Source organism: Phycodurus eques, chromosome 17 (assembly GCF_024500275.1).
Source record: "Phycodurus eques isolate BA_2022a chromosome 17, UOR_Pequ_1.1, whole genome shotgun sequence".
In the NCBI taxonomy this organism is placed as follows: domain Eukaryota; kingdom Metazoa; phylum Chordata; class Actinopteri; order Syngnathiformes; family Syngnathidae; genus Phycodurus; species Phycodurus eques.
Window position 1 is genome coordinate 17,353,735 of NC_084541.1, and position 27,634 is coordinate 17,381,368.

General features: G+C 43.5%; 1 protein-coding gene across 1 annotated transcript; it reads right to left on the reverse strand.

The window, feature by feature from the left end:
- Positions 1-222: 222 nt before the first annotated feature.
- ppm1e (protein phosphatase, Mg2+/Mn2+ dependent, 1E) lies at positions 223-27,216 on the reverse strand. The gene is made up of 7 exons (XM_061701665.1): positions 26,282-27,216; positions 9,818-9,939; positions 7,721-7,920; positions 6,591-6,779; positions 6,371-6,514; positions 5,805-5,898; positions 223-5,692 (listed from the first exon to the last, which is right to left on the reverse strand). The coding sequence occupies exons 1-7, from the start codon at positions 26,464-26,466 to the stop codon at positions 4,878-4,880; spliced, it is 1,749 nt and encodes a 582-aa protein (XP_061557649.1). The 5' UTR covers positions 26,467-27,216; the 3' UTR covers positions 223-4,877.
- Positions 27,217-27,634: the final 418 nt, after the last annotated feature.

Consider the following 27,634-nt stretch of genomic DNA (forward strand, 5'->3'; position numbering starts at 1 on the left):
TTTTGCAGCGTGCTGCAGTTGTATTGAATGCGTCAGCTTTATTTCAATCCCACAGCCGTTGCCACTGATGATGTGCAACAATACCATTTCTCTATTTTCACATTACATAAGTGTATATATGATGTGTGAGTAAGGTGTGTGGGATGTTATTGATTTAAAAAAAAATAAAAAATTACATCACATGATGGTTTATCAAAGAATAACAAAAGACATGAGACCGTGTGGAGTTGTTCTAGTCTTTATATACATGATAGTTAGTCACCAGTTACAGTACACGTATTATTTACTGTATATACTACAGGAACACACATCATACAGATACTGATTATTTTTTTCTTTAATACTTTGTTTAAACTTAACCTGCACATCATCACGGGGGCTTTGTCTTCAGTGCGCGCAGGTTTTGTCCACCAGACAAACCCCCGGAGAACTTTTAATTTTTTTTTTCCCAACGCATTATTGCTTACAGAGAGAAGAAAAAAAACATTTCTGTGTAAATAGACAGTGAAGATCTTGAAGGGCTCTTACACACGCAACCAAAATGAGCCACGGAGAACTAGAGTGGGCTAACTCCATTTTTTAACTTTAATAAATTATTTCGACCTACGACACGACGAAGATGATGACAGTACCTCAGCTATGGATAAGTTTCAAAATGCCAAAATCCTAATAAAAACACGTGTCCAGAAGAAGTAATAATTGCCGTATGAATCACCGAGATATAAATTTTCCGGATGTTATTGCAGCCACAAAACTCCCTCTCCTGCAAAATGACAAAAATAAAGTTTGCCCGCTCTCGTTCTCATTTGCTCATATGGCTTCAAAAATTATTTTTTGTCTTTGCTCCCATTTTCTAAAAATGAAGGATTTTTTTCTCTATGTATTAAAATGTGCAAAATATTACTTCCGGTAAATTATTTTTACTTGGTTGGGTATTGTGGGTACATTTCTGTTTCTCAAACTGTATACTTTTTGGCGTCATTTTTTAATGCTTTTCAGATTTTAATATTTTTTTTCCTTTTAAAACAAAATTATGTTCATATAAATGGTACATATTTTGCTAGACAATCAAGGGATAATTACATATGAAGTGGTTCCAATGCATGTTGTACATCATGCTACCACATTATTGGCCATTACAAGTTTTGTTTTTTGTAAATTAACTCCAGTGCTCACCAATTGAGTGTTAACGTTTTTCAAAACCATATTTGACAAAAAAGCCTTTTAGTTGGTGTACAAAGAACTATTACCTTATTGCATGGAAAATGTGAGCAAGGACAAAATAGTTGAAAAGTGTTTTAGGTGATTTTTTTACTTCGACTGTGCTCGATTTCATCATGATGAAGGGGTAAAGATTCCTCAGAAATTACCACCGGGCATTATGGCCAACTTTGATTTATTGCTTGTACGGTGACAATGAATAATTGTTTTTCAAAACAGCACAGCAGTAAAGGATCTTGACATAATGACGTAATTAAAGCAGTATTAGTCATGTATTAGCTAATATAAAACATCCTTACTGATAAATTCACAGAGGATTATTAGAATTGAAAAAGCGTCATTATTGCAAGATGCTGTGTGCTCTCAAAATAAAAGCTTCTACCAACTACTGGTATACACTATTCACAAAAAGTTCGAGATTTTAGGCCTTTCTGTGAATCTTCCGGTCTCTCTGTTGCAACTTCAAGATGATACTATACACTCCTGACATTTGGATTTTGGCCTGTTTTACTGCCACTTCTCTTCCACCCCAGGTCAGATCTCAGGTGCCGATGATGTCATCAACAGGTTGCAACAGAGGTATAGAGAGACTGGAAGAGTCACAGAAAGATGTAGAAGTGGGAAACACCCAATGTCACCGACCTTTTGTGAGGCCTATATATTGTGATTGGCAAGATGTGGTTTAAGGCGGCTAAATTAAAGCTGCAGATACGGTATGTTCATCACAACGATTGACCGATTATTAGTGGTCATGTGTACTGGATGGAGCAGCAGGAAAACAGTGACAGTCTTTGACAGACAGGTGGCGCTCACACTGTCATTCAACATCACACAGAGAGCCCGCAAAATACAATTTGTCCACCTTGCTGGCTGCTTTCACACAGAGACACAGCAATCCGATAGATCAGCAACTGTCGGGATAATTGCTTTCAACACAACAGCGCGGCAGATGTGAGTGTCGGCTGTTGAACTTCACACTCCTGTTCCGGTATGACCAAATACACATAGCCCCAAATCTGTTACTACCCCTAAAGGCGGAAAATTTGCCGGAGACACGAAAAATGCCAGTTCATTGCAGAAAAAGATAGGAAGTTCTGGAACAAAAATGAAAAAGAACAATTTTAAAATGTAAGGGTATTGTAAAAGTGCCATCTGAGACTACCTTCAAATATGGAAAATTGCCAGGTTGACTACTTCCTCCCATTTCCGTGTTGATGCAATTTATGCAGAACAGTGATGTGGAAAAAGACCGGTTTTTTTTTCGTCTTTGCGTAGAACTGCAGGGTGAACTTTATCCCGCCAATTCAGAACAATGACCAGCATAAAATTGGGGGAAATTACAGCTTTTAAAGGCAGTGGAAAAGAGGCTTGTGATGCTACCTCCAAAGGCAGAAAATTCATTGGTCGACTTCACCAAGTACGCAAGCGCTGAATAGTATTCATTCCGCAACTGAAATCCGCCTTTGTATGAAATCAAATGACCAAATTAAAAATATATAATTTCTGAGTAATACTAAATCAATCATTGTTCATTAAATGCTGTTGTAACTCGGAGCTAAGAATTCAATGCGGTTATTTAGCATAAGGTTCTCGTGTAATGTCCATCCATAAAGTGTCACCATATCAATTTATTAGGAGGATTACTTTGGCATGATTATGTTGTTTGGTATTTCTGGAGCAAAGTGGAGCCACGGATCACGCGGCTATTGACGTTAGCTCTCTTTTAGCATCGCAGAGGAGATAACACTGTAGCTTTATTTACAGACAAGAAAACGTGTTGCGTTAGCGAGCTTAGGATGGTTAGCGACAAAAAATGTGCAATGTTCAAAGATGAGCTGATGGTCAGCTTATTATGCATTTATGTAAGCAAACAGCTTAGCATGAAGACTGGGAAACTAGAGAGCAAAAAAATACCTTGGACCACTATGTTGATATTTAGATTTCTCTCTCTTTACTTGGAGAGTTGACTCGCTGGCTAGTTGGTTTCCAGTTATTTGGCTATTTTTAAGACAACTTTTCCTGGTATCATCGGAAACCAAACTAATTTTGCTTGGACCACTTTGTTAATATTTTAGCTAGCTGGCTAGTCGGTTTTCAGTCATGATGCTAGTTTAAGACAACGTTTCTTTGGGAAAGTGGCACAAATACGATAGGATAACGATCCAGTCTCGACCGTGATGTATAAGTAAGTTCTTGGGGAAGAAGGCACATGGTCTGGAGCGTTCAAAGCGTCCACGCCGTGTTGCGCTGATAATAATTAACGTTCGCCGACGTCAATGCACCGCATAGCCTTTGTCCTCTCACAAAAATCCATTAGCGCAGCGCAGGGGCTAAATCTGCATCGGGGAAAACCACGATACCATATCTGATCAGGTAAGTGACTACTAATCTTCCGTAATCCGCCGTTTAAGTGCTCTTATCGTACAACGAGCCGCAGGTGGATAATGGGTCGGGTCAACGGCGGAATGAGAGAGGGGTCAGTGGCATCGGTGCCAAAACCTGAAAGGAATTATCCTCCTGACCAAAAAAAAAGCATGTACCAGCACTGCCAAATTTGTTTTGCTTTTATCCCAAAAAACATGAATCCAATTTCACTTAGCAACATGCTACGTGGGGAAACAATTTAAGTTTTCGTTATGCTATGTGAATCGAGCGAAGTTTGATGACTCGCCATAAAACAAAAAGTTTTTTTAAGAACTATTTTTAAGAATATAGGAAGAAAATGATACAACTTGAAACATTTACTCGACAGATGGACAAGGCTAATTTGCAAATTCGAGTTGTTGTCATTGTGTGTGGGCGAAGAATGGCGGTGAAATTTGCTGACGCACCCATAAAATGTGAAAAACTGTAAATCCGAAAAAGGTGGTTGTTCTTTGTTTTTTTTTGGTGAAAAAAGGGCCAATTTGAAAATACCGGTATATGCTTTTGATTGAACGACATGTCAAGATTACACGTTTTGGTGTTGCGGTAGCAGAAAAATTGAATTCCACATTTTTGCAGGCATAGGCGTTCCGCAGCGCTAGTTAACCTACTAAATGGCGAAGGGTATACCGATCGAGTAATGGTGAATTCCGCCAATCCCGCAGAATAAACTGATCGCGCCTTAGTGCAATGGAGGCAAAATGGAGCGCACCGCTTGGCCGTAACCAGCAGAGGCGCTGTTGCTTTTGTCTCAGTTAGTTTGCCGTCTAAGTAAGAAGAACAACATGACGTTAGCTTTGGGAGCTACACCCACGCTGCGGATACACAATTCCTGCAGGATTTTTTCGGCCTAATGACGACAATGGTGTGAAAACGGGAGTTCAGAACATTCAGAGAGGGACTCCCCCATCCCAATAAAGATATCAATGGCATTGATGGTTAATATGCGGACTGAACGATCAGTCCCATCTCGTGAGCAAAACCACTTTGCAGCTTCACGATGATGTGGGATACTTTGAAGCGAAGCTTGTGTTTGGTGGGCTTGGATGACACATATTTGGTTTTTTTTGTTTGTTTTTTCCCCCTGGACAGACAGGACCAGTCAATAGTCACGTTTACGAACGCAGGAGCCACAACTGTCTAAACTATCCAAAAAGAAACAAAAAAAATGTGTCGGATAGGAGGAGGATTAACTGGAGGGAGGTGGTTCCATGTTTGGGCGGTGGCCCGCATTAGATGGCGGCGTCGCGGGGCAGTCGGGGCGCGCCCACGCCAGGTCTCCGGCTGGCGTAGAGGGGCGCGCAATCTAGAGGCTCGGCGAATCGACGGTGCCACCTGAGGCCGGCGAACCTGCGACTTGGCCCGGGGCCCCGGCTGAACAGCGAGGCGGTCTGGGGCCCCAGTGGGTCTGTGAAAGTGCGGCGGGGCCTGCGCTTCAGTGGGTGTTTCTCGAAGAAGCGCGAGCCCCGGACGAAAGGGATGCGGCCCCCCAGCGCGGGCCCCACTAGGCTGAGGCTGGTTCTGTCCGTGAAGGAGTCCGTCCGGTCTTCGTAGCCGAGGTCGGCGGGGGCCGAGCACTGCTGCAGGGGCCAGCCGCCGCGGCTTTTCCCCCCGTTGTCCGCTGCGCTGCCCCCCTCTCCGCCTCGCTCCGCCCTAGCCGCCTCCTCCTCTTCCTCCTCTTCTGGTTCCTCCTCCGCCTCCGCCACGGGCTCCTCTTCCGCCTCGGCCTCTGTCGCGCCCTCGTCCTCGTCCTCTTCAGTGCTGGCGGGCGCCGGCAGGGTGCGCGGGTCCCGCAGGAAGACGGCGATGACGGTGATGTTGTCGCTGGAGCCGGCGTCGCGGGCCGAGGCCACCAGCTTGTGCGCCACCATGGCGGTGTCGCCGGTGTTCTCCTGGAGGTGGTCGCTCACCACGCGGACCGCCTCGTCCGGACTCACCGTGTCCCAGAAGCCGTCGCAGGCCAGGAGCAGATAGTCCTCCGAGCCGTCCAGCGGGAAGGCGGCGTGGTCGGCGTCTCCGCAGATGTAGGGTTTGTGCTCCGAGTCGCCTGGTGAAGGAATTTCAGTTGATTTGCATGGAAAATTTCCAACTTTGAAAATGAATAGAATTTCGCAACCCTAAACTTCGTGATCCTTTCCAATTTGATTGTGCTGGATTACCTATGGCTCTGGATACCGACAGACTGCCGTTAACCCTCCAGGTCCCGAACCAGATCACGCAGCCTCCCAGAGCTTCGATCCTTTGCTTCTCGTCCTGCAGACATTGATACAAACAATGGATAAATCACTGCGCTTGCAGTCTATTGTATAACTGGACACCATATGTCTGCCGTTGTTTAGCACCGTTGACTCAATGATTGCTTTTCACTGGAATCCTTTCTTGTGAAACAGAAAAAACAAACAAAAATCAAAATGTGAAGATGATTCTGTTCATGTAGTCCGTTTCTTAGCAGGAATTATACGAGTCGTTTTAAAAAAAAAAAAAAAAAAAATCGCGAGAGGGGTCGTAAAAGTTGCCGAATATATAAACACAGTGGTGCCTTGAGATGAAAGTTTAAAGTACCTCCATGAACAACTAACTCCATGGCAGGAAAACGGTTGGGGACCGCTGGCCAAAGCTGTTATGAACCGCGCGCTAATTGTGGTTATGCCGCGGCTATAGGAGCGGAACTCGGTCGGCAGGATGTGCCGAGTAAAAACATAAACAACAAACTACTTTCCGTTACCTCTCTGTCTGGTTTATGCGGTTTCATCAGCTCCACCACTTCCCCCCGGCGGACCAGAATGACCTGGGAGTCACCCAGCCAGGCCACGTGCAACGTCCGACCGCGGAGGAACGTCACCACGCCCGTCGTGCCGCAGCGCAGGTTCTGCCAGAAAGACCACACGGGTTTAAGCTAGCCAGTTTTCGGAGCGCGAAAGACAAATGTTGCTGCGGACAGGTACCTCCCGCGACGCTTTCTTGACAAAGTGCTCGTCTGTGATTTTAAAGGCGCGACGGAGGGCTTCGCCGGGGTCCTGGCTTAGAGAGTCCTGGCGCGCCAGGTTGACGTGGAGATGGTTGGCGGCGTAAATGGCGGCATCCACACCACCGTGTCCGTCAAACACGGCAAAGAATGCCTGTTCTTCCTGATCCTAAAAGCGCAAAAAAAAACTTTTTTTGCTAGGATGGAAACTGGGCAAAAGTTTAAGTGTCAATAACCACGGAAATGTGCTCAGCCAGTTTTACGACAACATCAAATTTGGTAGACATTTCTATCGTGAGTAGACCAACAAAAAAAAAAGGCTCATGACACAGGAAGTCAGCCATTTTGGTTGGAAGTGGCCATTTTAGAGTCCTAATTCCAGGGGTCCTTCGAAGACAAAATCACGCGCAAGATTTTGTCCAATTGCTCTCAAATTTTCACCTCGTATTCTGGACCTACCGGTAATGCTAAATTGTGAAAAATCGGAGATTTGTCATTCTGTGTGGGCAACTCTGGAGGACTTGCCAATTGCCATACAGCAGACATTTCTAGTACGTCAACGCGGCAGACGCCAGTTCCGCTGAGATTTTGAATAGTCAACCCCTGGAGCCAGATTCTCTTAGGAACATGAAATTTGGTAGGGATGTCTATCATGAGTAGACCCACAAAAAAAAAAAAAAAAAAAAAAAGTCTCCAGAATCCATGCCCAAAAAAGACACAGGAAGTCCGACAGCTTGGTTTGAAACTGACATTTGAGGGTTATTGGAGCAATTTCCAAGGGTCGTTTCAAAGACTAGCTACCAAATTTGAATCTTTCAAACTATAATAAATCATCTCTGTCTTATGAAGGGCCTGTCCTGAAGAGACTCATAGGTGCCCCCTACTGGCATAAATAACCTCTACATCCGTTACATAACTGAACATTTGAAAGCATGAGTCACTCTGTTTGATAAAGCTCAATTCCAAGACATTAAAACCTTGAAGAAGAAGATAATAAATAAATAAATAAAAGCTTTTCGGGAAAGCGGGAAAGTGGCGGCGCACACACACACACACACACACACACACAAAATAATACTAAATAAATAAATAAAATTCCTGCTTTGCTACCTGAATGTTGAAGAGTGTGTTGAAGTCAGGGATGATGATGTGCCTGTCCTCCATCTTGCGCCTCATGTTCTTGATGGCGTGGATGGACGTCTCGTAGTAGGGCTGCGGGCGGCGGCGGTAGGGCAGCTCCTTGGTCCACGCGCCGCACGTCTCGAAGAGCCGGTTGAAGATGAGCCGCGCCAACTTGACCGCCTCGATCTCTGGAAAACAGATGAATGGACAAATCATGCAAACGGCTGACACCTTGAAAGGTTGAAGAAAAGCCTTTTAGAATCGAATTTTAAGCGACAGTTTATGGCTTTTTACAGTAAACGGGCAAGTCCGAGTTTAGGAGTTGCGCGCTTTCCGTGTAGTACCACGCTGTGCCACAACATGCCGGTCAGCACTAAGCTTTGCTGGAAGAGCAGCAGCATAAACAACAGCGAGAAGAAGAGGTAGAGAAGGTCCCCAACTCATTTCCAGTAATAGTCGTGGTCACAGAGCTCAGAGTCTTACATGCTAGCATCAAGCGAACAGACGTTCGTTAGATGAAATTATATGGACATATGAACATTTCGGTGTTTAAATATAAAGTGAACCGTCGCTATTCGTTGGGGATGAGGACCAACCCCAACCGCGAAGAGCGAAATTCTGCGTATATTTCACGCGCCCCTATGTTCATGTACGCAGACATATTAAGAAAAAAAAAGTGTTTTAAAGTGTAATAAAAAAAACATAATGTGTCCTCTTGAGGGAAAACAACCTTTACCAGATTAAAGAGAGTCCTCTAATCCTTTTTGCATGTAATCCCGATTTACTGTACACAGAAAACAATATTTGTTAGTGTTTTTGTATGGATAATCCTTGTTTGCACTTAACCCACGGAAACGCTCCCAGTCCGGTTCATTAATTCCAGTTGACAGACTTCCTAATGATCACGCTATTCTACACACAAATTATTTGTGTTATTATGCACGGCCCCTTTTGGCCACCGCACTCCTTCCACATTTCTCAACTGATTTAAACCATCCCAACTTCAAAATATGGATCTTATTGAGGCCATTTTGGGAACTATTTGTGACATTCCCCAAATAAACAATTACACCCTTCCAAAATAATTCCACAGTATTTCTTTCCACAGTTTTTCAGCATTCACACGCTATTTTTGCTGAAATTGCACTATGATCTCGGGTTTAGAAAATAATCCCAATTGGTTTATAGCAATGTTTTTAAAAATTCCTGAAAAAAAAAAAAAAGATTAAAAAAAAATCAGCAGAAAGAAGATTTTATATAAAACAAAATATGAGTCACACTTCCTTCGTAGTGTAGCCAATTTAAGACCCTGTTTCCACAGTGACATAATCCTTGAATGCAAATATTATTTTTGGAGCTCCTTCCATCGTTGTGCATGGAGGTGGCTACGTCACGCTGGCAAGTGCGCAACAATTCAGGCGCTCTTGCCAGGTTGGCGCGAAGGACCCCTAAAACATTTCTTACTTTATATTAAAAAAAAAAAAAAAAAAAAGGCAAACTGTCTCAATTAAAACACAGATTTCTAACTCTAAAGGAGATAACTTTTCAAGTCATGTAGTTCAAGTCAAAGTCAAGTCAAGTCTCTTGGCTACCAAGTGTAAAGTCAAGTTAAGGCTTAAGTATTTGGCAAGCAAGTCGCAAGTCATAAAACTGCCAACTCAAGTCAAATGATTTTAATCGAGCCCCCCCCCCCCCCCCCCCCCCCTATCTCTGGTATCAGTCTTCAGTCCTGTTTCCTCACCATTACATGTCAGTCAGGCATCTTCAAAGGTTGATTACTTTTACTTTATTTTAGTGGTATTTTGATCAAATATACAGTGGTAACACTTTTTACACTTATATGGCAATTAAGAATGTGATGAATGTTTTCCGTGATTAATAAAAGTTTGGGCCTGGCACTAATTTATTCACATGGATTTGTATGGTTCTTTTAAATTTACAACTTGGAGGTCAGCTATTTTATAAAACCCATAACAAAAAATAAAAAAAATCTAATTTCTCAACAAATGCACAACTCCGGCGTCCCTCAGAGCTCAACCCTAAGGCCATTCTTGTTATATTACAATCACACACAGTTGAACTCACGCGGTAAAGGGCCAACTCCGTCTTCCACGCTCTTGATGAGGTGGTGGATGGTGAGGTCGCTCTGTAGGATGCTGTCCGACGTTGCCCTGGCCAAGGCCGCCGCCAGCGAGCACGGGCAGTTACTGCGGATTTGGAAAGGGAAAAAGACCACAAGGTTAACATCTTCTGAGGAGTTTATTTGTGGATGTCCACAGAGCGAATGTGCGAGGCTGACAGTTTGCTGACACCAATGAGGAAGAACATTGGAGTTATTGCTGCAGAGATAACAAAAACATGATAGTTTGGATAAAAAGACATTATATATGTTTTGCATTACAAATAATTGTATTTTAAAAAAGAGAAACTCTGCCAGAGGACAATAAGGGAACATTTTGAAGTCGTCACCACAGAGAGGAAAAATTATTCTCAAACAGCTGTATTCAGTCATAAGAGGTCAACTGGTAGAACTCAAAGCCGGAGAATCCTCAATGAGGGAAGTCACGACACGGGGGGAAAAAAAGATGGGAGGGTGAAGGGGTCTCTCCCAGTATCTTTTCCATTCATAATCCCCCCCCCCCCCCCACCCACTCTATGGAGTGGGCGGATGCTGACGCGAGGCGCTCCGATTGGACGGGGTGGTCCCGGAGGAGACGAAGGCGGCGCACCAATGAGAGCTTGCCGGAGCTCGTGCATCACGGTCAAGTCATGTGGTGCGTGGGAGGATTCAAAGAAGCGGCTTAATCTCACGAGCACGAAGTGCACACCGAAAACCAGATGCGCATCGCTATGTAAGAAAACATTTGTATCAAGGAAAACACAAATGTCATTAAAGACACACACGCGGCACCAAGGCGGCAGATGGACACCGTATCACAAATCATGAAAACGATACCCCAAAAAATGGAGTGGAGTCGATCAAAATCAGTCGATTTATTGATTGTCAGTTGTCTGATCGCATGTCTTGAGCAAATGGAGGCTAAATGGAGAACACTTTTGAGAGAATACTTTTGTCTCGACTTTGTTACTATGTAAAGTTAGCAGATGTATTTATTTAGGCTAGCGCAGTTCGCACCTCAGTTTACCTACTTTAGCAATATGAGCACCTTTAGCAACATTTAGCCCATGATATCCACTTATTCTTAAACCCTAAGTAGCTTAAAATATAACAAAAATTAATGCCTTTTATTTTACGTTTTAAAATTCAAAGTACATTTTTTGTGTGTGTGAAATTGCACGAAAGGCCGCATCCAATGTTATCCCTGTCCTTTGTTCCCACCCCTGCTTTTTAACCAACCTAGTCTTCCCCTCATTGATTTAACTTCCTCCTGAGCTCTCCCACGATGCTTTGCGCCACATTCAGGAGGCTGCGTGTACGCATTTGCCGATGACTCATGGATGCGGCGGTCCTGTTTTTTTTTTTTCTCTCTCTTCGTGCTTGATTTTACCCTGCAACCGAGCATCAAGGTTGTTGCCACGGCAACAAGGAGCCAACCGACAGACCGTCAACCGCGTCGGCCGTCCTCGTAACACTACGCCGGGGCTATTCCTTTGCTTCGTGCCGACGCCAAGAAGCGGAGGTGAGAGCGCCCCTCCAATCAATAAAAATGTGATTTTTGAAAAGGAAAAACAAAAGAGCCATTTGTTATTTGTCTGTGCGTGTAGCGGACGCGCGGGTTGAGAGAACACGCTATTCTCAAGAGGCGGGATTACATAATTCGCAGAGTGCCACTTAGTTTTGAAGAAGACTGTTCGAGGATGGAGATGAATTGGTTTGTACACAGTCGCACACGCACGCAATATTATATTTTTTTTTATCCATTTCCCTATGGTCAATCAAGAAAACTAAGTTCAATGTCTATTCCTACAATTTATCTCGATAGACGCGTAATATTGTAATGTAACAAACGGTTTCGAAATGACAGTACTTGTTAACATGTATGACATTTCTCCCAATATTCATCGTTACAGACACAAAAGCGCAAAAATGAACATAAAGGTTCTAAAAAAAGTGACTTTAATTACAATTGTGTCGTGTTGTGATCGATGTCATGCGCAGGTCAGTGTCGTGTGCACACACACAAAAAAACACATTTCCCAGCCCCCATTTTGCTCTGTCAGCTGTTCTATTTTGAGGTGCACCTCTGGATGTTTTGCTGCTGATGTAACACTTGAAAGCCACAACGGGCCCACCACTGGACGCGTTCGCCGTACCAACTGAGTTCCACTTCGAAATACGCCCAAGTTTCATGTGGCGCCCGTTTGCTTTCACCAGAAACGTCCGCGCGTCTTCGAGACCAGCCTCGACTTTTTGAGCTGCTCTGCAGCAACAACAACAACAACAACCTTGAGGCAGGATTATGTAATCCGCCAGACGGGTTAGCACGGAATTGACGGGAGCCGGTCGGGGACCAGGCATCCTGCCGTGACCTCAACTTTGGTGGCCCCATGGTGGGATCAATGCAGTTTATTATTTGTAAAAGTGCCTGTAGACAATAAAGATCAAAGTCTAAATGACATCAAGCGGTCTCCACTGTTAGTACCAACGTAAGGGTGACCAGACGTTGGGATTTGCTTGAGACCTCAAAAGAACTTGTGTCCACGATTTGACAATTATCCTGCATTACATACTTTTGAAAAACAATGGCTTATTGAAAACAAAAAAACAAAAACAAACCAAAAAAAAAAAGCCCTCCCAAAGTGGGACAGAAGCGGTCCCACTGCAAACTACAAGCCAACTATGAGTTGCTTCTGCATTTCTACCCGTCGGAATTTGTCCCTTGTTCTTTCTAAATCCGACCTAAAACCTTGAATGGTTTCCACCAAGGAGCCCAAGCGTACGACCGCGACAGACAGCCAACTATTTACCGTGACACATACTCTGTATACTGGGTGTACTGTACATACTGTACAATGCACAGTACGTCTCCTTTAATAGCCACAATGTCCGTACGAGAGAGAAGAAAAAAAAAGGAAAAAAAAGAAAGAAAAAGCGCATTCATAAACGCGAGTCGAAGCAGCGCCATGAAAGGGACTCATTTATCATTGATGCTGCTACCTTGTGGTATTTAGCGACGCAACACAGGCCGGTCGATAATGCAGTGACGCAACTTGCGGCCGTCAAGAGGCACGCATGCGCGCTCCAGCCCGACCGGCTGCCCCCGCACGCCATCGGCGCCAATCGCGGCCGCCCGCGGAAGCGTCTCATACTTCTCTCTCTCTCTCTCTCTCTCTCTCTCTCTCTCTCTCTCTCTCTGGCACCATAACCGTAGACCAGTGGTTCGTAAACTAGGGTTCGGGGGCCACAGCTTGAATAATACGCAATTAATTAAGCCGCGTTATTTTAAAAAATTGCACACCTATATAGAAGAAAATGTTTTACTTGCGGATGTTGGCATTTTATGATGTTTTGATCCCTTGGTGAAATTTTACATCAAAGCATTTATGCTGCTTCAGGCTGCATGGAATCCATCCATCCATCCATTTTCTATTGCGCTTATCCTCTCCTTGGAATAATGTTGGGGTTTTTTTTTCCCCATTATGTTATTTCACAACCTTATTTGTAGCTTTTTTTTTTTTTTTTTTTTTATTTTAACTGTACATTTTCAATTAACATTGAGATTAAAAAAAAATAAGCTATTGAATGATTGTAAGAATCAAATGCAATTCTTTTACCACCTGAAGACAAAATATTTTTTTTTTAAATATAGTCCTAGTTTTTCTAGAGATGAGAGAAAGAGGTCTTCCCCCCTGTAAGGGGTCCTTGAACCCAAAAAGTTGGCGAACCCCTGCTGCAAACAAACGAAAGCATCTTATGTAATCCTCGCAGCACTTGGGCGGACAAGGCAGCTCAGAATAGCTCCCATCCAGCCTCACGCTTAAATGTCGGGTTTTTCGTCCTCCACACAACATATCATTTTGCCTTTTCTTCGGTGCTTGATGGCCACAAGCTCTGCAAATATGTTTCACTGCAGCGGTGGGAACTATTAAAACGAAAAATGGAAAAAAAAGTACAAATACTTGATTACTGTATTTAAGTAGGTTTTACCAGGTATCTTGTACTTTACTCGAGGATTTATTTTTCTGAATTTTTTTCTTTACATTTGCCAAGTTGTCAAAACGCATTATTGACAGTAAATATTCCTTTTGACTTTTTCACCGTAGTACATTTCAGTTATACTTTTTTACTTCAGCAAATGAGTTGAATCAGTCCTATTCTTTTTCACACAAGCGTGTGCACCTCTACGCAAGTACAGACGACAAAAACCGGGGAACGAGCTACGGGTTGAGACGAGGCTAGCGGCTACTACTAGCTCACAGTGTGGGGGGAAAAAAAGCCCATCAAAACAGTAAAGCATGGATTGTATTTTCACCCGTGGGGGCAGCGCTTCATCGCCAAGCCATTGGAATACGCAGAGTTTCTTCAAGGGCAAGACTGAATTTTGGGTTTGTGTAAAAGACGGGCCGGGGCTGCTTTGCATTCATCTCACCTGCCGGCTGCGTAAATGTGACTCATCATTTGAATTACGCCCGTATAAGTGCGCCGTGAGCACGGAGGACAGGCTGGCTCTTAAAGTGCGCGGCGCCCTGGCTGCTGCAGGATGGGAAAAAAGGAGGACACTGCACACTTTTTTTTTTTTGGAAGGTCACCGTGTTGCCAAAAATGAGGCCGCCTCTCCAGAGCTTAAATTAATGAACGCACCGCACCTCCTTTAGAAACGGCAATGTGAGTCACTGCTGGAAAAGACCAGCGGGTTTCCATGCCACTTAGAACTTTAAAAAAAATAAATAAAATGTTGAGTTTTCTTAATATTGTCAACTTTTTGGGTAGCTAAAACATACGTTTAACAAGAGATCAATGATTGATTGATAGATAGACAGAGTGGAACCATCCATCCATCCATCCATTTTCTGTACCGCTTAGCCTCACTAGGGTCGCGGGCGTGCTGCAGCGTATTTTGGCAAAAAATATTAAAAGGAGAGATATTATGGAATTTTGCTACATTTTAAAACAGCTTCCATGTGTCTGCTCTGGTTAAAAGGTTATATTATAATCACCTCTACTGCCAGGCCAATGCCGAGTACTATACCGGGACAACCGGGGGGCGGAGCCAGAGGGGCTGCTACAAGGCTAGCGGCTTCTGTTTTAGCCACGGGCGTGGGAGAAAAAGCACATCAAAACAATAAAGCATGGATTGTATTTTCACTTGTGGGGGCAGCACTTCATTGCCTAAATGCTGAATCACAATAAGTGCGTGCTGCGGACACATTTATGGAAGTTTCACAGGAAGTTTTATGTTAAACCAACTTAAAAGTTTTTTCTTTCAGTAACGCATTCCGAAAATCAGAAAGAAGTCCGCTTTTTGAGGTCTCACCCTTTCATCTGTCCATCCATTGGACTAGAGAAGTGGGGCTACACTCTGGATTGGTCGTCAGCCAATCGCAGTTTGAGTTTCCAACGAAGCCTCAAACGCTCGCTTGCAAGTTTCTGTCACCGCATTCTTGTGTTTTTCTCCTCTGCCTTCCTTCCGCAAGTCCGGACAGGACCGTCGTCAATCCCTCGAAAGTGATTCCACAGCAGAAAAGCACACGCCTTCACATCACGCCTGACATCAAAATGCCACCATTTTGTGAGGCAAGTGTGGCATCTTTCCATTAAAAACTCATGTTTTCTGCTCATTCTATCGCTTTGATGACATGATTGGTTTGAAACTCCGCCTGCTAAAATGTTGCTTTCTTCGGACAAAGGTTAAATACATGTATATCATTTATTTATACAAATATTATACATGGAAACACAAGTGAAGCATAAACATCAACTATTGTCAGCTTTAGTGGCTCTGTGGTGACATAAAAAAAAAAGACATTGCAGATGTTAAAAGTATATGTACCGGATATACCAGATTGTTTTATAAAGGGGGGCTGGAACCGATTAAAGACATTTCCATTCATTTCAATGGAGAACGTTGATTTGAGATACAAGTGATTTGAGTTACAATCGTGGTCACAGAATTGATTAAATTCCTAAATCGAGGCACCGGTGCATTCAATTGCACTGTCGTCAACTGCGGAAATGTTGAAATCAAGTACGTAAGGCTCGCGACGCAGCGGCAGGAACCCGAGCCGCCCTCGGTGGTAATCCCAGCGAGACGCTCCGATTAAGGGATTACTCCTGCCGCTAATTTCAAAAGGATAGCCCGGGATAGCCCGGGACCAACGCCGCGGCAGCCACAGGAGGAGAGGGAGTGGCCTGGATGACGGAAATAACCTGCCAAATACAACAACAGCCGTCTGACAGCCAAAAGCGCTCTGACATCGTCGCGTTCTGACGCATAGTTCCCTGCCGGCTTGAAACGATTAAAGCAGTGGGTTGTTTAAAACTAAGTACACCTCCAAAAACACTTAGCTCAAGTACCAAGTGTGACCAGAACACTGCACTTAAATATGGGGGGGGAGTGTACTGAAAGATTAAAATAAAAATGTGGTACATGTAGCACATTATGAGAATCTCTGCATTAAAGTATTATTAAAATGTGCCTCCGCTTCACGTAGACTCCGTGGTGTTAAAGTGGGTCAACTGGTTTTAAGTGCGGTGTATAAACTGGAGGAGCCCAGAAAATACCCCGGGGTACAAAGCAGGGCAACCCACTTTAACTGTGAACAAGGTCTCGGAACGAGGCTAATTTGGATTGGCTGAAATCCTTTGCAGGAAAAATAAGGAGTGGCTTTTTTAAGTTGCTCCAGAAAGCCCCCCAAAAGCTTGGGAGGAGTTGCGTCTCCTGGGGATCAAACCTCCCGGCCTCTTAGCGCTCTGATTAAACAGTGAAAAGCCAGCAGACAGACAAACAGATGGCGGCGCGAAAGAACGAGGACTTTCACAAAGTCCTCGCATTCTGTTTGGGCTGTTGACTCACTTTTTAGGTAAACTCGCTGATGGTTCGTGTGCAGCGCAGGGAAAGAGTTTCAAACGTACACTGGACTTCTATTCTTTGGAGGATGTACAATAGAATCGAGTAAACTTTTCAAATTAGGGATGCTCCATTGCAATTTTTGTTCAGACTGATACCAGAATGAGTATTCACTCTCGAGTACTCAGCGATACCAAGTACATTTCTGCAGCGGTTGATGCGAGAAGAGACAACAAAGCAAATTCCACAAAAAGGGAAAAACAAAACAAAAAGCAAATCTTTGCAATTACGTCTTTGTCATTTGCTTTTCCTATCGCTTCAATACGGAAACTTGATTTTAGTGGAATTTTTATTTGAAGCCCGTGTCGGTCAGCTCTAGTCTGAAACTAGTTCAACTTGAAAGGAGGTCAGTTCATTGCAAAACACGTGGGACGCTCCGATTTGTCGTCAAAATCGTCTTCGGTGTTCAAAAAGCCAGCTTGATTCTGGATCATTTCTGTGGTCACGCGCATCCCAGAATGACATTGCGGTAAGGACCGCATCATCGCCAACATCCTACTAACCGGATGCTAATGGATCTCTGTGGAAATGAAAAAGCTCGGGGCTTAAAAAGGTGCTTAATATGAGACACAATGTCCCGCTGTGTCGGAGACCTTTGGTCCAGGTCGCCGGCCTCCCCATCTGTCGCTCCCTACGGTCGCATTTTGTTCTCAACGTGTAAAAATAGCCTGCGGGAAAACGCTCATTTAACTCCTTCAAAAATAAACACAGTACAATATAGAAATAAGTGAACACTTTATGATGAAGAAATCAACTGGCTAGCAAACCACTGAGCAGTCGTACTGACATCTTCGCCTTCGAAATGATCGCGCAACCCAAATGCCACCACCAGCGAGCTTCGGCAATCATTTTCCTACTTCTTGGATAATTCGAGGTCTTTGCTTTGTCAAAACAGTCGCTTCTTAAGCTACATCAGCAGCCTTGTCATTAGCATTATGGTAAGCGTTAGATGCAATGTCAGTCATGCCTGGAGAGTCGGCGCAAGGATGACATCATAGAAATGTGACTGTATGTGTATATGTGTGTATTCAATTGGAATTGGCCATTGTCCATGTTGGCATTCGATGTCAGCACCAGCACCATTGCTTTATCATGACACATACTTGTATAACGTATGTCATGTGATTTTGCTTCGACCTTTTTTTTTTTTTTTTTTTTGTGTAGCTGGTCGATTAATCGTGTCAGCCCTTGTTTAAATAGCAATTCTAACTAGATTTAATGAAAAATGGATACAATTGAAGAAGAAAATGTTTTGGAAAAAAAACCACATTGAATAGTTGGACATGCACATTTAAAAGTTGACAAAAGGTCAAATTAAGTTCACCTGTAAAGGTTACAGCACATTTTAGGTTTATCACCCATTGTTCTAGATTCTGGTAAAACATCATAGAATTTAAAAAGCTTCTTTAAAGTTCAGTTTTTTTCAAAGACAAATCAACTAAAGTTTCATTCATCTGGATGTCTTTTTCGACGTCAATGCTATCCTAACTCATTCTACGGTTGCGGATCGGTCCGTCTGTTGCCGCCGTGCTCCGCGTCAGCCAGGGAGGAAAAAAGCTCGCTCATTTCCCGAACGGCCTCCGGAGTGAATAGAGCAGGTGGACATTAACGCTCGCCGCATTCGCGCCTGGCCGCCCGAGGAAATCCTCATTAACAAAACCTGCTGGTGCTTCCCGACAAAAGCGGGCTCGTCCTTGAAGCGGAGGACGCGACTTGACAGGTTTGGAGGAGGAGGAGGAGCGCCATCGGAACTCAGACCTTGTGGTTGAAATATCTGCATGTCGTGTTCAGTGCTGCCTTGGGATACGAGTGACCCAACGTACGAGGTTTTCAGGATACAAGCCGACGTTCGACACATTTATTTTGCTTTGACGTTGCATGGCAGCGGTGACTTCAACTCGCTTCAAAACGAGCAGCAGTTTGGCAGATAGCGAATAATTCATCAGAAAAGGCTTCAAGCCGTTTCACTCCACTCCCACTTTGTTTACTGTCAAATTAAACATAAAATAGAGAGAATAACACATTGTGTTTAACACAAACACATAACTTTACCTGCAAGTAAAAATATGTAAGACTGCACTCATACACCTTTTAAGGTTGATGATTTTTCGATCTCGTCGAATTAAACGCAGCGGACGGCGGTTTAAGTAGGGAGCCACCTATTTGGCGGCGCTGTGGAAATGGCGGTTGTCACGACGCCACGGCACGACTGTCGGCATCCATTAGCGACCTGGCGCATTTCATACTCGCTGTATCATTAAATGTGTGTCATGCGAGGGAAGAGTGGAGGAAGCCGCATCAACCCCCCGCGTCTTAACAGCTGCGGGAGACGTACAAGAAAGGCTCTCCTCTCCATAATCTTTCACTTTGTGTGCATGTCCATGTGTTCACATCTTGTGTGTATTGTTTCTTGACAGATAGCAACCAGTATTTTCTGAGTGCTTTTTTCCCCCAATTCTATCGTGTTTTTCCACTTCTTTTTTTTTTTTTTTTTTTTTAACAAATGGCTGTCACTCTGAACTTTCTGTCGTATTGTGTAAAAAGGGTTCAACAACAAACGGCAAGGCGTATTCCCACTCAAGGCAATAATAAGATTCCCGGTCTGCTTGGCCATACTCAAGTTGGGGCAACGTCGGTGTAATATCCTGTCAAAAGTCAGGCCTCCAAAATAAAAGTTTGTCAATATAATAACAGTTTCACCACAATTTCGGGGGCCTATTGTCTTACTTAGCAGTCACACTCAAACCTATTTTGTTCTAGGAAAGTGTGGCAAAACTGCTATTAAACTTGCCGTCTGTTGAACCCTTTGTAAACAAAACTAAGGCAACGCTTTAAAGACGAACGCGCATTGAGTCCGGGAAATTAATAGCCGAGTCATGCATGTTTTGTATTTTTTATTTTATATACAAAAACCTTTGTATCCACTTTATACGACAGAAAAATGGATGACTGCTAAACTGAGTAGGGCCACGTTGCACACAAAGTAAATGAAGAGATCATTATTTCAGTATACTGTATTTACATTGTGTGACGTTGTTCAGTGGTGTGCCATGAAATCTTTCTAGTTTAAAATATGGACCTTGGTTAAATAGAGGTTGGCAAACACTGGTCTAATACATTTGCTAAGCACTGTACACTTTTTCTGAATTATTATTACTACTGAGCCTCAGTACATTCCTCCACTTCAATGTTTTCATCGTTTGTCTCAGACTTACTACTACGTCTTGCGTAAGAGTCACAAAACTCACACACAATAAACCACACTGTCTCCTGCACAGTTTCTTGTTGGTGTAACGTAGGGATGCGTTTGGATACAAACCAAAAGTTTATTCGCAAGGCATCAGGAGCCAAAAAAAGAAAGGAAGGCAGAAAGAAAGAAAGAAAGAAAGAAAACACGCTGTAGGGCGAGGAGAGTGTATCAACTCTTTCAGATGGGACTTGCAGCTCCCGGGAGGATAAAATGGAGTAGTGTTCCCGCGCTCTATCCCATATATATATATATATATATATATTTTTTTTTTTTAAATGGGTTTTTACAGTATACTTACTGCAATGCATTCACATGAGGGAAAGTTGCCAAAGCTCCTTTAAGCAGTGTATTAAGTGACTTGAAAACAGTAAAACACTAAACTCCAATTAAAGTAGAGAATGTTGAGTATTGAGAATGTTGTATGTTGTTGTATGTTGTTGTATGCTGTGTGTATGTGCGTTGCTCTAATTGACTATCAAATGAAGACTATTTTGATAATGGATTCATCATTTACAGACCTTGTTTCACTTCTACTTGTCCAAATTGTCAGAATCTCAGCCTCTCAACAATAAACATCCTCAGATTTCTGTAGTCCTCCGTGAAAGCAGGCTGATTATATTGTAGTTGCCAAAAGTCACTTCATCAAAAAAAGAAAATGTGCTTGTGGAAAATAAGACATTTGCAAACATCTGCTTTTACTTTAAAAATTGATATTTTTAAAGATTTTCTGACGGATGTTACGGACAAGATCAGTAAATGAATCATAATCAATTTACGTTTGTGCATTTTCGGCACTGTCAATTAGAAAAAGTGTCTTATTCTTAAATAACGGGATGGAAATGAAAAAGCATTTTTAATTTGAATCATTTAAAAAAAAAAATGCACAGACTAATCGATCAAAATAATTGTTCATTGAAGCCCAAAACATCAATGCTAATTTCTGTCAGTCTGTGTATTGCAGTTCGCATTTTATGTTAGCACGAAGCTAGCGGACTTAGACCTCAGTAGGTTTCGTTGCCCATTTTGGTGTTTAAATATGTTTAACTATCTTTTATGTGTCAGTTTTATAGTCAACTTCAACTGGGAGCGATAAATAAAGAGCTTGACACAAGCGGGCTTTGGCTCTTATTTGGAGAACTTCACGACTCCCATTTCTTGACAGCGAGAACGTGAGAGCAGGCGCTAAGGAACACTTGAAAAAGTCTATTTTGAGTTGAAATGTGCTCAAAGGATTTGGCAGGGCTACAAGTATTCCGAAAATGGTCTCAAAATCCTGGATTCCCGAGAAAATATCGCCCTGCGATAAGTGCGTTGACTGTCAAACCAGACTTGCGTCATTTCAAAGCCCGTAGTGTACATGAACACCCCAAACTCACGGTAAAAACTCCAGGTCCATTAGATCACACAGAGGGGCGGTCTCTCCTCTCGCACAACTCTTGTTATTAGCCGTTCAGCCCAGAGACAAACTAATGACACGTCGGATGAATCACCAGACCCGCTGCCTCCGACCTCCAGCGCGCTAGCCGTTAGGCGTCCACGTACGCCGTCAATTCTGCTTGGGCAGCTGCAGATGGTCGTGCCAAAAACGTTTTCACGCATGAGGCTGAAGAAGCCCCCGCAAGTCACGAGAGAAAGACAATGAGGCGGACAGCAAAGGGAAACGACTGATAAGATGGCATGTTATGTTGCAGGGGGGAGAAAATTTCAGGCAAATTTGTGAAGAGTTGCTGGGAAATTTCCATGGGAAGTTACTGGGATTTATTTCAATTCAATTTCTGTATCACGACAAATCACAAGAGAAGTTGTCTCGGCACACTTTACACATGGAGCAGGTCTAAAACCACACTCCTCACTTATTAAAAGACCAGCTGAACCTCCAAACAGTAATAAGTTGTGCGAGCGATTCATAAAATATGTTCAGGCTATGTTAACTGTTTAAAAAAAAAAGTGAAATTAGCATTGTTTTATTCATATGTCTTAACCCAATTGTCTTAGGCCACCAGCTATGGACACATTCCCGCAATGAATTCACAATAGGTCAAATCAAAGTGATTTAAACTGCACATTAAACTAGTTAGGTGACACAATGATGAGGTCCCCACGAGACCAAATATAGAAAAACAAAATAGCCAGAGTGACGAAGTGTATCGGTGCCGATAACGTACATCCGCTCTCATACAGACAACACTTTTCTCGCCGACTGCAAATGATGCAGTTGGATGTTAAAATGTCAGTGTCAGATTTGTGTGAAACTTTAGCCATGTTCAAGAAAAGTTTGCGTTTTTGTACAAAATTTGATTGAAATAAAATATATTTTCATAACAAATTGCGAGACGTAATGGCATCATCAAGTATCGGTACTCGGTATCACGAGTACTTAGATGTAAGTACTCGCGGTGACTACATCATAGTAATTTCGTTGAATTTCATAACATAAGAAGTTGGGGGGGGGGTAGAGAGCAGAAGCAAACCAAACCAAAATAAAAAGCAGAAGTACAAAAATGTCCAACACGTTGCTCACAGTTTAAATATATGGGCATTAGCGAGGTGCTCAACTGACCTATAATTGATATTCCCGCGAGGGCGCCCGGGCTGTTGCCATGACAACTATTGTCGGCAATGCGATGTTTAGGCAGCTTTTTTTCCCCAGCACGATGTCGGTCGGCCAAGGTGCTCGTACGTTTGCGTTTTGCACTTTTTAATTGTTTGCATACAAATAACCGGCCTTTATATACTGGGTGGGGTATTAAGTCAAAACTGGGACAACCCTTCAAAACAGGTTAATTTTAGTTATGCCAGGGACGAGCTCAATTTAGCCTGGATCGTTAGTGGAAGTTACAGAAAGAATGTGCATGTACATGTTGGTCCAAGGACGTACTTTGAAATGATACCGCTCATCTGAGAGACAAGCTTTGTATGTTGGGGAGAGGTTAAGTTTAACCTGGCTTGTCACGGAGAGTCTGCAACACACACACACACACACACACACACACACACTGCATGCACAAAGGGCAAGGGAGCATTTTCCCTCAAAAAAAAAAAAAAAAAAAAAAAAAAAAAAAAAGATCTCTAAGCCATCCATTTTTTAAGGTAATGTTGTAAACTAATTATATAGATATAAACATTTGAGGGGGTGTTAATTAACTGTGTTTTTTCACCCTACCTCCTGTGAATGGTTGGGGTTTACTGCACTGGTGAGATTGTTTAGGCCTAATAGACGCCTGCACCCTCCATCTGCAGTGGAGTAAATAAACGCCCAGGGGCATGATTTGTGGACACAGAATGAATATATAACTATTGATTTGCTAAGCAGATTCCAGGCTCAAATTCTATTGGATCCTGCTAACCTTAATTTCACCTGGAACACTTTGAAGCAGCTTCATAGACATCAGACAGTCAAAAAATGTGTTACGTCAGCCAGAGAGAGAAGGGGGGGGGAGTGGGGGGGGGGGGGGGAGTGATGTTTCCCCCAGATCGAGCTTAGACGGCGACCCGGAGGAATTTGGTGGGAAGCCATTTCGCAAAGCCAGACTGGGCCCAGTCCAGCACGGCCGACGCAACTTGAGCCAGAACTGCTTTTAGGAGACTCGCTGACATCAGGGTTTCCCCCGGTAAACAGGCTTTGTGTGGGCGGCCGCTCATTGGAAAGGGAAATATTTTTCCAAGTTTGTTTGCCCAAACTAAAGTCTGGGACAAGACTGGGCAAAAGAATAAAAGATGACTCACAAAATGTTAGGGATGCTGGGCTTTTGGGTGACATGGGAGGATCAGCCGTAAATGCACTAGAACCTTCACAATTCTGTAAACGTTTCAATGCATGACCAACTGTTCAGTTTCGCAACATGTTTTGCACAACTTTGCTGTTTTTATTTCTTTATTTATAGCAAGGATCTGGAAGACAAAACCCCAACAGGTATTTGAGTCATGAACAGTTCCAATGATATCCACTTCTATGCCTTTCTGTGACTCTTCCGGTGGCTCTACATCAATGCTGCAACCTGCTGATGACACTATAAGGTTCTGATATCTGGAATTTTGTCTGTTTTTCTGCCCCCCCCCCCCCCGCTTGAAAGGACTCAAGAGGGGAGGGTTATAAGAGAAGTGGCAGTCAAAAAGGACAAAATCCAGGTGTCAGGCGGCTTATAGTGTCACCCACTGGTTGCAACAGATACACAGAGAGACTAGAAGACTCATAGAGGTGGACGTCCTTGAGGTGGGGGGGGGAGGAGGGGTTGGCGTGGGGGAACAATGCCTTTTGTGAGTTTTGTCGTTCAGCTCCTTTCGAGAAAACCAAGTTGTGCAACAGCTACACGTTCAGATGTCAACAGTCAAATAACAATGCAAGAGGATTTAATCAACTGTGTAACGCAAGGAAAAAAACAACAACACTATTTGCGACGGATGACCGCAAGAGCAGGAACAGGAAGTCGTCCCCGCCGCCCCCCCCCCCATCCGGGCTGTCGGCACATTGGCGGAGGAAGTGAAGAGGGTGGAGACGCGGTTTGGGCTTCAACACAATAACAAGCCGGCCTCACAACGACAGGGCACTCGTCAGGAAGGAAACGGCAAGCCTTGAGTGCCTTTTTCACACAATGCTAAAGTGATAGCCTCAGGTGCTGCCGTTTCGGTTAGCAGAGTTAAAATGGGCTCAACAGTTAACATTGTGTAAATAATAGTGTCTATGAACTGAGGTGATTTCCATTTACTAGCATTTTTGTCGAATGGGGAAAATTTGCGAGCGGTGTTTACTTTTACCAAGTGGAAGACGGGGGACTAATTGTGGCACGACATCTATCAAAGGGATGGCCACTATTTGAGGAATAATTTTGTGCAGGCATGCTTTATTTTCTGGTGGGGGGAAAAGGGGGCTAAGTTATTGGAAGGGAAACCTTTATTTTTTCATTTTGCGATAAATCAATTTCACACAATCAACGAATCCTGCTGAATTATATTGTCTCGTGATGACAATTTTGGCTCAATAAATTAATATGCAATTTACAAATCACATACAGATACAATCCCTGTTCAGCGAAAAGTGTAAAATTCACGATGAACTCAATCACACTGACTAGGATGCATCCCATTTTGTCCGACACGCTGAAAAACACCCAAAACTGTCAACATCGAAAGGATGTAACAGACAATTTCGCACGTTTGTTCGACACACTGCAAGTGTTACTTTTCCCAACTCTCCATAATGTCGTTCCCCCCCCCACTTCTCTCACCGACCACCAGCTGGGATAGACTCCAGCTTCTGCTTGACCCTAATGAGGACAACGGCAATAGAAAAATCAATGGCTGGATGATTTGCGTGTTGCCAAACATACCCCTCGTCCCCCGCAAGCTCCATTATTAATCCCGGACATCAGCCCTGCAACCGACACATGCTCTCCAACACTATTGGAGTACCTCAGAGCACCTCCACACGCCCACGGAGTGTTTCAAATATATATATATATATATATATATATATATATATATATATATATATATATATATATATATATATATATATATATCGCACTCCTTTCCAGACACGAGTGCGGCGCGGGTGCCCTAGATGAGTGCTTCCCTTGCCAGCACACTTCTTTCTGCACCTATTTTGGATTCTAAACCAGGCCAGCATCTCATTTCTCACTTCTTTTTTTTTTTTTAAACATTTCTGCCAAGTCTGTATACACACACACACACACACACACACACACACACTTAATCCAGTTGAAACTGCACACTACATTATGTAAGAAGTGCATCATGCTCTTGACTGCATCTTGTGTTGCATTTTTCCCTGTCTGGAATGTGTCAAATGGAGGCAAATAACAGAACCGGTGGGGTTATTTTTAGCCTGTGAGAAGAAGATGGTCTTCCTCGCCCCCGCCCATGCAACGATGACGTCGGCCTGTTACGCAAAATCGGGGGTTCACCTTTGGATTTGATCAGAATCACAAACATTTTGATTTGCCAAATGTGTCATAAACACACAAGGAATTTGCATCCGGTAGGGATAGTTGTTTTTTTTTTTTTTTTTTTTTTTAATGAAGTGGCTTTGCAGCACGGTTGTACCACAAGTGTGCAACTCAAGATAAAATAGCGTGATTTTATTATAATCATTTTTTTAAATATGCAACTCGAGTTTTCTTTGGGGACACACCCAGCTTGTTTGAGGTTAGCGGGCGTGCGAATCACACCCAGCTGGGGTCGGACCCCCTTTTTCACACAACAAGCGTAATAAACGAGCACGTCCATAAAGCAGAAAAGTGTGCACTTAACTATTTGTAGAGGTGCTGCAGACACAAATCGAGGCATTCCCCCTCCACCTCGTCCTCGCACACCAGGTCCGTCAAGGGGCGACAGGGCAGCGGGTCGCTGTCCTGCAGAGGAGGGCTCATCTCCCGGAGAAAGAGCTCCAGGAACCGTCGGAAGGTTTTCTCCTCTGCTGCACAGCCGGCCATCATTGCTCATTCCTGGACACACTCTCACGCGCAACTCCACCCGTCGCTTCGCTGCTTCACTCGGCTGCGAAGAAAGGCGACGACACGCTGGCCCGAACTCGACGGTGGACTTTTTTTTTTTGGTCTTTTCTTTTCCCTCTTATCGGGGCGAGCTACCGTGCTAGCTGGTGCCCGGTGGTGGCGCAGGGCGAGTGTAAACTACCGGCGTGTAGAGCGAAGAGACAAGGGACTAATTTCTCGATTTGAGTTGGACTGCCCCCATTCAACGCCGTGTGGGAGCGCGCGCGCCGCCGCTGGGATTTCGTCGGATCGGAAGGGCAATTGCGTCACGGATGACGTTGACGTACAGGACGTGAGCGCGCACGCACGCACAGCTGTCATTTTTTGGACGTCTTTTTTTTTTTTATTACTTTCTTTTAAAACTTCAACAATGTCGGCAAAGACAGCGAATATGTATAAACAAAATAATGAAGTAATTCCAAAATCAGTATTAATTAAAAGATTTTTTTTTTTCATGCGGTTCCACAGCAAATATTAGAACCAACTTAGTTTAATTTGTTTTATGGCAGACAGTGCAGTGAAAAGGCTTGCTTCATTTTTATTTTTAAATAATTTGCATCTTTATTGTCATTACACAGTTTGCTTATTTTAATTATTCAGCTACAACTATATAAACAAATTACTAATCAGTCTAAATTGCCCGTAGGTGTGAATGTGAGTGCAAATGGTTGTTTGTTCCTATGTGCCCTGCGATTGGCTGGCAACCAGTTCAGGGTGTACCCCGCCTCCTACCCGATGACAGCTGGGATAGGCTCCAGCACGCCCGCGACCCTAGTGAGGAGAAAATGGATGGATGGATGGATAATCATATAATGACAGTCTTGAAAATATTGTTTACTGCCGTTATTTGATTAAATGTTTTTCTTTGCCATGGTTGCCTGCTTTGATTACTATTTAAATTGCATCTAAATATACAACTTTAACATAGTATCTGTGTGGTCTGCATGCTGTGTTTTAATAATCTTTACATGTAAGACAATTGCATACCTCCATCCATTTTCCGAGCCGCTTCTCCTCACTAGGGTCGCGGGCATGCTGGAGCCTATCCCAGCTGTCATCGGGCAGGAGGCGGGGTACACCCTGAGCTGGTTGCCAGCCAATCGCAGGGCAC

Excerpts from the sequence above, each read along its gene's own strand:
- ppm1e (XM_061701665.1), bottom strand. The coding sequence starts at position 26,466 with ATGATGGCCGGCTGTGCAGCAGAGGAGAAAACCTTCCGACGGTTCCTG. Across the intron at positions 9,940-26,281 it reads CTGCAGCACCTCTACAAATA|TAACTGCCCGTGCTCGCTGG; the intron begins GTTAAGTGCACA and ends CCAAATCCGCAG. Across the intron at positions 7,921-9,817 it reads CGGAGTTGGCCCTTTACCGC|AGATCGAGGCGGTCAAGTTG; the intron begins GTGAGTTCAACT and ends TCTGTTTTCCAG.